The sequence below is a fragment of the Opisthorchis viverrini genome, assembly GCF_000715545.1.
Source record: "Opisthorchis viverrini unplaced genomic scaffold opera_v5_408, whole genome shotgun sequence".
Classification (NCBI taxonomy): domain Eukaryota; kingdom Metazoa; phylum Platyhelminthes; class Trematoda; order Opisthorchiida; family Opisthorchiidae; genus Opisthorchis; species Opisthorchis viverrini.
In genome coordinates this window covers 239,838-251,125 of record NW_008752065.1, presented here as the reverse complement: position 1 = coordinate 251,125, position 11,288 = coordinate 239,838, and the positions used below count along the sequence as shown (strand labels likewise).

Below are 11,288 nucleotides of genomic sequence, written 5' to 3'. Positions count from 1 at the left end.
TATGAAGGAGATCACGAAACGCTTGGGTGCTGTCGGTGCTACTCGCCTTCCAGGATGGGGACCGCGTGATCCTCACTGTGCCTGGTTGGAGACACTACAAGATATGGCTGCCAACCGATGTCAGTGGCGTTCTTGTTGTCCGTTTCTGTCCAGATTGCCTGAGTGAATGTCTGGAGGTGTACGCACCTCAGAATGCTTCTGTTAAGCGTGCACTAAGTCCCTCCCCCATCCACCTTTATTCTTTTCTTTACAATAAGTCATGGTTGTACGGCAGTGAAGCGTCGGTGTTGAACACTGATGTCATGCTGTCGATGATGATGATGATGATGATGATGATAATGATGATGAGTGCATATGTTCCTGCAAGTTGCTCATTTTACAGACAATCACCAGTTACTTCAGGTAGGTGGGCCAAAACGTCCAGGGTTCCAACCGATGAGGAACGATCGACTTGTGTGTGTAATCGAGGCTAGCGTCCTTGTAATCTTTTCCATAACGGTCCTTTCTTCAGCCTGTACCATATTTAGCCCATTTTGACAGCGTTTGGCTGCCGAGATTAATCTGCACGCATAAAATGTATGAGAAAATCTGGATCCAGAAGGAGACGACTGGCGACAAGTAATACTGTGTTTGTGGTTGTCCTAACAAGCCTTTTGATATCGATTTTTTTACTTTTGTTCACTTTAACCTGTGCATCTGTTTTACTGGCCACCACTCACTAATTTATTTCAAGTTCTCAGGTATTACACAAGGGGTATCTCCTACCCTTCTTTGTTATTGTGTTTTTCTCATTTAGCGATTGCTCTCTGCATTCGGTGTCATAGAATTTTCGATATATTGTTTCAAAAAACTTACAGTTGTTTGCTCCAACGGTAATCCCTAATAAAGGTGAAGCTTGTCATGTAGTCAGGTTTCGTAGGAATTTAGTGAGATCCGTTTCAGCCCCCAGTTGACTTTCAATCCATTGTTTTCATTAGTTTGGTAATTCTGGTTGTTGACGACTGATTAGGGTGAGCAGTATGATTATCTGAATATATTCTAGTGGGCAAAAGTGCTTGTCAACTGCTATGACTAGCAGCACTCAAATTCAGATGTTCTATGACATGTTTCACTGCCTCCTATGTGCAATATTTCTTTGATGGAAGTTATGGGCACTAGTACAGCAACTTGATGCGTATGTCGTTGGAACGTGGGGACATTCATGGTGACCACGTGATCATTCCTTATTTCATTGTTCCTATTAAACCTTTTTCTAGGACGATCCGTGTTCCCGTTGTACCCTGGTATTCCAACCGTAGATTAATTATTTTACTCTTCTAACCTCAGATGCGGTGCGTAGTAGATTCAGATACACCCGAATGTAAAATTATGGTGTTCGGTTGTTCCCGTTATTCGGTGTTGTTTTATAGTTTGAGCCTGAAGGGAGTGGTGGGTGGGCATTTATTGCTAATGGTAAGTTGTGTTGACTCTTTGCGAATGTGAAGTGACATGGCCCGAAAATGTGTACCATATTAGCACTGTGGTCCCCTGTCGCATGGTAACATAGCAACAATTCTTATAATTGGCCCGATGTTCAATCACAGTTGAATAAACTACTGCATAGTCTGCTGTTCCATATTCCACTTCGAGTCCCCAACGCAGCACCTAGTCGCAAATTTGCCACGCACATTTACCAAGGCTCCGTTGCCTTCATCGAGGTAGGTTCTCTGACGCCTTCCTTCATAGTTTCGGTTCAAATAAAGCCCTAGTTTTAACCGGTAACCTGATGTAAGGCTTTTCGGTTCATTCTTTTGGTGTATTGCGTTGTTTCAAAAAGTTTGTTCTTTTGGGCTGAGTTTCTGCCTCCTGGTATACACGTTATTAATCCGTTCCTCCATCTGTCAACTGAGACATCTCGCTGGTGTCCGTCGCGCAGTGACGACGTCGACAATTCATGTACCTCCGCATCTTATTTCGCATCCACAGAGTCCGTGCTACGAGATAGGTCAGTGGGTAAATATCTATAAGCTTATTCTCCTGAACGTTTGCATCCTATGCGTCCCCTTTTTATTTATAGGCTACTGGTAATGTACGCTGACTACTACCGCTACCTTTTAGTCCTGGCCTTTTAATGAGGTGCCTTACTGTTCGACTATCTAGGCCTAGACTCCATGATGGCCCTTATGCCTTTATGCTTTGTCGACTGCTGCGTCGGATCATCTGCTGGGTGCACCTTTAGCTGCATAAAACTAAACGGATCGGCAAAAATTGGTCATTGTTGACACCTCTTCGTACTAGTCCATACAAGTACCTACTCGGGCTTAATATTTCCTGTTTTGTAGATAGCAGCTTTGTACACACAGCGAACGGCCAGTTGTAAAGTGAACTGTACCATGCACTGTACATTATCACCAATTTCATTTTCCTAGTCAGCGTTTTAGTGCCGTTGAACGATATCTGATACGAACGTATTTTCGGTATACCGAAACAGCATGCCACACGTTTATTTTGCATTATCTCATCTACTCAAACTCAGATCCCTCAATTCCGACGGCTTCAATTCTTCCGCTGCTGAATATGACTTTGACATCATCTTCGTACATGGCATGCGCGGTAGTGTCTTTTTCACATGGCGTCAGAACGACGCGGTTCTTGACGGTAACGAAACAAATGCCGGCAACTACACCAAGTGCTGGCCACGAGTATGTACCAACTTTCCTCTAGTCGTGTATTTTTATCATCCTTATGGTAAACCTCATAAGACCGTTGAATGAAGGTCAGTGGACTGTAACTGATCCGAGTTGAGGATATATCGTACCCGGGCGCCGACTGGGTTCCGACGAGGCTATTTTCTAGCTTGAAGGCTTTTCCCATTGCAAAATTTTCTGAGGAAACAATCTCAATAGCCCCGAGGAACCCCTGGATTTCGAAATGACAGGTTATCTCCATACTGACTCTCGTTTTACAGACACGCAATAACGGTTGGACGGTGTTGTACCCTGTAATATCTTTGTTTTAATGACTTGAGTCGAACGATAGCTTTGCGCCGCAACACAGTGAATGAAAGTGGAACTTAGGAAAAGATAACTGAATATTTACTTAATACAGGGCAGTTCCCTCTTAATATGACATCACATTTCTTTCATACAGTAGTGTTTTGTTGGTCTTTATTGTGACTTGTTAGCGAGTACGTTACATGTTTTTAGAAATCCATTATGATAGTGTTTCTTTCAAATGATTTGTCATTAGTTCAGAGTCTAAGTTCAGTGCACACATGTCGTTCTTTCTCTCAAGTCAGAGTGGGGGATGAAGAGGTCACGTCTAGCGAACGTCTTACCAACTTATCAGAAGGCTGCTCAGTTAGCAAGCCGATGGGCTCATTCCTCTGAGGCACCAGTCAAAGACCAGGGTCATCCGGAGTGGATAGATCCTATAAAGACGCCAACACTGCACTGACAATGTTCGTCCGAGTAATACACGTTTCTGAACAATAGCCCAGCTGCACTTGCAGACCAGAGGTCATCAAAGAAGTCGTCGCGCGATACATAATCGAAACGATCGTGTGGGTCCTGAGTCCGCGCAAGTCTTGATACTGGTCACTGCGACTCATCCCTCCTACATCTCGTGTTTAATTTATCTAATATGCCTTCTGGGTTTGAGGACAGGTCACACATTAATTAATTATGGCAAAGTAGCAGCTGTATCGCATTGGTTAGGGGAATTGAGCTGGCTTTCTAGAATCCCCACGTTTATCCGCTGTATCCGTTGTTCATTTTGCCACCAACTAAGGGTTTTGGATAATTTAGTATCATAATGCAGTCCGTTTCCCAAATCGATACTCTGGGAACAGATTGAATTTGCAGATTTGTGAAGAGTGGAAACACAGAGAAATGATGACGGAGCGCCTCTCTAGCGTTGTCTTCACCGATATTCATGCGTAGTTGTATAAGAGCAAAGAAAATCTGTGGCCAGTCCCTCAGCAAACCAGCAATAGGTCGACTCTGCAGTTTCATAGGCTTAAGTCCGTTCCTTTGCGTGATGGGTTACGTTTACTTGGCTAACTCTACTGCTACCCGCGACTGTCGATCGATAAATCATAATGGTTCGGACGTATACATTTGCAACAGGCAATCCGCAACCGGCATTTCCCTATTCGTGGCTTATTGAGCAGGCTGTACTTGCATGTACAAAGGGTTTCGATCCTTACTTGATGTAACTGGGTCTGCTTATAAATTGATTCCCTCAACAGCCGTAACTCCAATTTCGTGTGCAATCCCTTTGTTCATTCTTATGTCTGATTAGACTTTCATTTTTCTGCTTAGTACCACATTAGTAGCCAACTACCATTAACTCATACCGTCACAAATCAGTGTTATCCTGTCCTTCAGGACTGGCTTTCGCGCGAATTTCCTCGGGCCAGAATCCTCGCAATCGATGCTTCTTTAAACCCATTTATTTGGGATCCCATTTGTCCAGTAGACAGATTAGAGTAAGTGACTATTTCACTTTTTTTTCGCTTTTTGCTAACTGTTAGAGGTGAACACTACGTGAGTTTGCCTTTCAATTGTCATTATCATGTCAGTATTCATTTTGAGTAAGCAGTCATCCTCCAATTGGCTCTTACAGTTAGAATTATTGAGATGTAAGCTGTATAACATAGATTTGTTGAGGTACAGCACCATCCATCTTACATCTCTTGCGGCTCACTGGTGACCAGACGCATTTGTGTGCCAAAACTTCGTACTTTTCCTATACCAGTGATTGACCAACGAAAATTTCCTCGCTCCAACGAACTAATCTAGGAACTTAGGTCATTCCTACCTAGGGAATAACCTGAACACTACAATGCATATTGTTATATTAGCAACAATATGATAATGTTATGCATACTGTAGTATAATGGTAATATATGATACACCTAAGTAGTCATCGCAAACTATTCTAGCTAATAATGATCAGTGTACCGACGGACGTGTTCCACTTGCTGATTCGCTGGTAAGCATATTGGTTGTGAGCGTGCAAATAGGGTACGCATGTGGAACACTCGTCCTGATCAAAGCAAAAAATTCCGTGAAATTTCCAAAAACCTCTAAATATTCCCATACTAGTAAGTACACTCATAAGAAAATTATTTGGTATGCGCGGTTTTTCCTAATTGAGTTTACCTCTCGGTTTATCAGGGCGTTCAGTATTCGCACAATGGAATTATGGAATTGACGAAAACTATGACGTGTCCCTGATGAACTAAAGCAGTAGGGCAATTGAATTCAGAGTAATAGTGCAAACTTTTGAGCCCCGCCCCAGCATCCCGGGTTCTCAGCAATGCTGGGAAATTATTTCGCCAGACATTTCCGCCAAAGGTATGATTGCTTCGGTGGACCATGAAATTTGGTGAGCTGCAAAAATATGAACGTTTATCAGGGTGGTATTTGGTTTGAGCACATACGCAACAAAATGCAGCATTTTGGCTCAAAAAGTTTTACTCCACTTGTAAAGATTTTGCAGCTAAGAGCATTGTGCGGCTAATAGACCGCGTCTGTCAGATTATATTTTCAAAGATAGGTGTCTGTTTTATTATACCTCTTGGAACTTACAGCGAAGGGCGGATCATGTGAAAAAAGAAATAAAATGATTACCTCATGATGTAGAAGTATGAGTAGTCGGTTTTACTCGTCAGCCCACTTCTTGATTTAGTAGATACTCTTCCGGGGCGAGATGGCTCAGTGGTTTAGAGCGTGAATTTACTGACCGAAAGGTCCGGGGTTCGAACCCGACCTCTGTCTCTCGACTCCCCTGTCTAGGCTTGGCAACCTGGCAGTATCCCAGCCCTCGTGCTTCCTTCAGGTGGTATGACAGCAAATAACTTATCAGAGTGGTTTTTGGTTTGAGCACATACGCAACAAAATGCAGCATTTTGGCTCAAAAAGTTTTACTCCACTTGTAAAGATTTTGCAGCTAAGAGCATTGTGCGGCTAATAGACCGCGTCTGTCAGATTATATTTTCAAAGATAGATGTCTGTTTTATTATACCTCTTGGAACTTACAGCGAAGGGCGGATCATGTGAAAAAAGAAATAAAATGATTACCTCATGATGTAGAAGTATGAGTAGTCGGTTTTACTCGTCAGCCCACTTCTTGATTTAGTAGATACTCTTCCGGGGCGAGATGGCTCAGTGGTTTAGAGCGTGAATTTACTGACCGAAAGGTCCGGGGTTCGAACCCGACCTCTGTCTCTCGACTCCCCTGTCTAGGCTTGGCAACCTGGCAGTATCCCAGCCCTCGTGCTTCCTTCAGGTGGTATGACAGCAAATAACAACTATCAGCTATCAAATACTCTTGTGGAAGCTGAAAGTCCGGCAACTAAATTAAGCTGCTTGAGGCAAAAACAACATGGGACTTCCATAGGTTTGACAGTGGTACGTCCCCGGATATAATTTGTCTAACACTTCCGACCGTCTATCTGCGAACAAAGATTCAATATGCTTAATATCACTTCCACATCTTCTATGAGTTCCTTCACCGGGAGATAGGCGTATATATATCCTATGTATCCCATGGTTAAACAGCAATAGTTTTTCGGGTACTGGTTCATCTATGACCCGGTACCTTTCTGAGAGACACATTTTCCATTTCCTGTTTTTCTGTAGACGAACTATGGATAACCGCGCCAAGAAAATTTTACCTCAGCTGCAAGCTGCCGGAGTTGGCAAACGTCCTATTATATGGGTGACCCATTCTGCGGGAGGTACGTCCCATACGTCCCATACGCCCGTAGGAGATCTTGCTTAGCACTATGTATCTCTTGGATTTTTGTCGATTTGTCGACTGTTACCTTTTCGTGCCTACCTTTAGGTATTTTAGTTAAAGAGCTTCTTCGCCTTTCTGAAGCATCTGCCAATCAGCAGCCACAGATGGATGGGGAAATCTTAGCCTCCGTGAACACCTCCGTTTCTCAAATACACACATACAAATCGGTGCCCTCGCAACTGAGCGATAGACACGCCTTGGATGTTCCGATGACTGATATTCCCTCGGTAACTGCCACTTGGTTTTGCGATCCTGCAGATCAGTCACCATCAACACAACAGATGCTCATACCTTCTCCGACAGGGGAAACAACACTCCTTCCCACCACACCAACGGGCGAGATGGCTGCGGGATTCGCAATGCCCAATAGTTCATCAAACGTAGATCTAGCTGCGGGTCACAAACCCACTTGTCGGTCGGATGATTTTGGCTTGACGAGGCATAGTCAGGGCATCGTGTTCATGAGCGCTCCTCATCGAGGTAATCGTTCTTTGTATGGACTCTATCGTCGGCCTATTCGATGGACCCTCACGCCTGAGGCCATCCAGTTAGAACGAAGTGAGTTGATGTTAGCAATCTCCCTAATTGTGATTTTTGATACTAATCTTGTGAACTCTCATGCGTTTGACATTGATATGTTCTGTGTGAAACCATTTGTCGTTTGCGCAGCTCGCATGCACTCTAAAAAGTTGTTCATTTCATCTTTCAGGATTTCGTTGCATTCTGTCTGTTCTGAGACCTCAAAACAACGTAGATGATAAGTGGAATACCACCCACCGAAATGTCGGTGATTCAAATCGACCAAAACTTGCGCCTATCTAGAAAACAACTTTGCTTATGTTTATCTGACAGTTTCTAAGGTTCCCACTATGAATCAAGCTAGGCAACAGGCTATTGTCATTTGCAGGCTGGATTCACTTTTTGTTTATGCGTGTTGTCTCTGAAATGAAGGTTAAAGACCCAGTACTGGTTCTACCGGAGCCAGTATTGTTTAAAGTTATCAGACGAGGTGAGCCTCTGTTTCGTTCAAAACCATCGGGTGGTCGGGATTGTGCAATTCGTTTAGCACTATCTGTGAAAATACTCTGTGAATGCGCTGATAATCGTTTTATGCTCACCGTGACTGGCTACGCCTGAACGGACAAGCTCTAGTGCCCAAATATACTTGTTCCGGTGCTGCGTAGGGTGTTAGAGCTCAGAAAAAGTTGTGGTTGCCGGCTATGTAAACGCGAAAGTAGGCCTACTCAGCGCTACTGAGGCTACTTCGGTTGATCACCCTAGACTGAGATCAAGACGCGTATCCGCCTGCTTCACTTGTGTTCCCGTAACAAGCTGAACATATTCCGAGCAAACGAAACCGCTTGGCATCGTGACGCCATTTACATCAAGGTATATCGCAACAGTGTTTCCAACGAAATCCTCGTCCAGTCTTCACATCACTTTACGGTATCCTTCACCTGAAACATAGACCCGCGTAACTCAGTGGTATTTTTGGCCCGATAGCAAAAGTTGAAGAATATCCTATATACGTAGGTTTTGCTGTGTTGATTCACAATCCAGTGTACATACGAAAAAGATGAGTACGCTGCATGTCCATTCAGGCTGCACCTGTGTGGTGCATTAATTGTCCAAACCCAGGACGCCTTTGGATTCATCCATTCGTTTTGCTCTTTAACGTTCTGTTTGCACTCATAAGTAGGTGGGTTCACAGTACCGCGCGCAACCGCTTCATCCGCCATAGACTTACCATAGTTTTCGTCTGCATTTCCCTTATCACTTTGTGCACCAACATAAGTTTGCAATTCTCATGTATCCATTATATGTTTTTTCGACAGTTCCACCTGATTTCTCCGCCATATTCAACTGCCCTTTTTCGTCATCCTCTTTAATTCACTCAGACTCTGCTTTCCTACTTGACCTGCATTCGTGGTTTCACACCTGGGCAACCAAATCGCAGCTCAAAGTGTTATCTATGATCGAGACTCAAGTTACACCAATCAACCGATTTTGGTCGGTCCTACTAGTTCCAGAGGATGAGAAAGGCAAGTTGGATGTCTCACGACTTCTATCCATGTTGTTGACTGTGAGCCACTTTGTCTGGCAACCCTATTCGTGATGTCCTTTCCGTCAAAGATGACTAATTTGCCTTGACTTAGAAATCGTACATAGCCACAGTGTAACTACGGTCCTGTTTTTGAGTGTGTCGTGACACCCCAGCTGAACAAACAAGACACAAGGTAATTCGATTTAGAAGTAGCAAGTGAGTGTGTAGATTTTTATCGCCCGAATGTTTCAGCTAGGTCGTATATGTTGATTTGGTTCTGTATAGATTCTCTTGGGATGTCGTCGCCACATAGACTGAACTATTTTCTACTCACGCTCCGTAAATTGTCGTCTCGTACACTGTCCAAAAACCAATAACCTATGAGCCCTGACAGATATCTCTGATGTTTAAAAGATGAACTATTTTTCAGTTAATCCCGTTTAATTACGGGGAATCGAGTTGTATCGGAAATCCGGTCATTTTTAGCTGAACCAACAGTCTATATTTCCCAGGTGTGCGTGTAGGTTCCTATCATCAAGGTACCACGCCTTCAAATAGACGGAGTATTGTTTCTGTGAAACCATGTTACTCTGCAACTTCCTGGGTTACGCTGCTTAACCCGGATTGTGGTCATTATATTTCGTGAACACTCGCTGCACGCCTTTAATCTTTCTCGTGTTTATGTTGTAGACAGCGAAATGGGCGAGGTCGTCTACATTGATTCGGACCACATGTTTATCAGCAAACCCCGTAACCAGTCCGATCCTGTCTATCAACGCGTCGTTAAATTCATCCGCGATATTCGGAATGGGCAGGTTTGTCCAACTACTTGTGAAAGTGACACATCTCGGGATTGAATTAATTTCCCAAATGGGTACCGATTTAGCGTTCCATTGAGTTGCTGCAAACTTAAATCATTTCATTTTCTTACACTTTTGTTCTACTATTTCTCAATTTCCACTGTCGCCATATTGCGATCTGAACTGCACCGCATTTTTTCTTTTGATTTGGCTGAACCTTGTACTTTCACTTTTTTTTACTAGGCGTGAGTTCTTTCGGAAAACACAACTTACTGAGAACCGGTTTTTATATGCTATTACATCGTACGTTTTGCTCCACGGGATTTCCGTTCCTTGTGCTATCATATTACAAGACCTTTAAGTCGACGTGGTCGTTCCATCCAGATACGAAACTCAGGTTTACTGTCCTGGTGAATATGACCGTCGATGCTCGGCTAGCCAAACTTACAGACTGGTCAAGTATCAGATTATCTCTAGCTTCTCGCTGTAGGTAAATTTATCGCCTGCCAATTCCGCCAGCATCATTATATTGTCAGATTATTTAGAATCACGGCTATAAACCTTGGGATGATCAGGTCACCTGAAAATACAAACTGATCGATGTGGCATGCGAACCACGTACTTGTTCTACCACCAAGGACTCGGTGCACAGTGGTCGAAATTGGAAAATTGATGTGGTGTCAACTGCGATAGTAACTGATCGACAGGTTAGCCAAAATCTAATATCATTACTGCGTACAACACTGGAGCAGTTTTGAGTCCGAGGACACCTAAAACAAATTTAGGCTTCAAACGCTGAATTTATGTTATCGTAAATCCCAGTTCAACTGCAATAATGCAAAATAAGCTGTATGTAGAAGTTCATGAAACCTGTAGAGGATCTATGGCATTAATTCTAGTCCAGAGGAGGATTCGAAAAATAGTGGACAACCTTTAGGGTATCCGACAGCTATGGTAACACAGAGTACTATTTGCGCCTTCAGCCCGATCGGGCAAGCAACACTGCAAGCAAAAGTCACAGTCAGACGATATCGTTGGCCCATCCCGCGTGAACTACCTTCCAACTTGCTGACAGCCGGAGCAGCGCAGGTTTGATGAGGCAGTGAATGCATCAGAGGTATAGTAGTGCCAATCGATTAGTCCTGTACTGAACGGAGAGACAGGCTCGATCGCGGCTTGCGTTCAACTTATGTCCTAGTCCGATGTTTATGGTTCAGTTTGGAAAGCATTCTGATACCCACATCGAAACAAAGCCATTTTGATTGATCCTTGATCCTCGGCGTTCGTTCGGTTAATGTACAGATTTATTCCTCTCGCAGTGATGCGTTCATAATCAGCGTCTTTGTGCACTGACTCAAAGCATGGTCTCAATTAAAGCTGAAGTAAAACCTATTTCTGAAGGGTAATTTAGCATTGAGCATCGCGGCGTCCGGATGTTTTACTCCACGGGGGTGTGGTGCGTAGATGAATGCAAAAGCTAGAACCATGCTGGATAATGCACATCAACAAGTTCATATCGCCTGCACCTCTTCTTTGTTATTGAGATTGATTACAAATGGCACCCAATCCTTAGTCTCCATTCGGCCAGTCGCGTGGCTTATGTACATTGAGGAGATTTCATCGTGTCAGTCAAATCTCGTTCCTATGAATGGAGTCAT

At 43.6% G+C, this 11,288-nt stretch overlaps 1 protein-coding gene across 1 annotated transcript in view; it reads left to right on the top strand.

Moving 5' to 3' along the window:
• The window catches only part of T265_10797 (hypothetical protein), a gene marked incomplete at both ends in the record, with an annotated part of 27,158 nt that extends 17,214 nt beyond the window's left edge, over positions 1-9,944 (top strand). The window contains 6 exons of the mRNA XM_009177269.1: positions 2,516-2,681; positions 4,368-4,468; positions 6,627-6,724; positions 6,832-7,344; positions 8,685-8,869; positions 9,521-9,944. Coding sequence (XP_009175533.1) covers positions 2,516-2,681; positions 4,368-4,468; positions 6,627-6,724; positions 6,832-7,344; positions 8,685-8,869; positions 9,521-9,727 — 1,270 coding nt within the window. The remainder of the gene's footprint in view (positions 1-2,515; positions 2,682-4,367; positions 4,469-6,626; positions 6,725-6,831; positions 7,345-8,684; positions 8,870-9,520) is intronic.
• Positions 9,945-11,288: the final 1,344 nt, after the last annotated feature.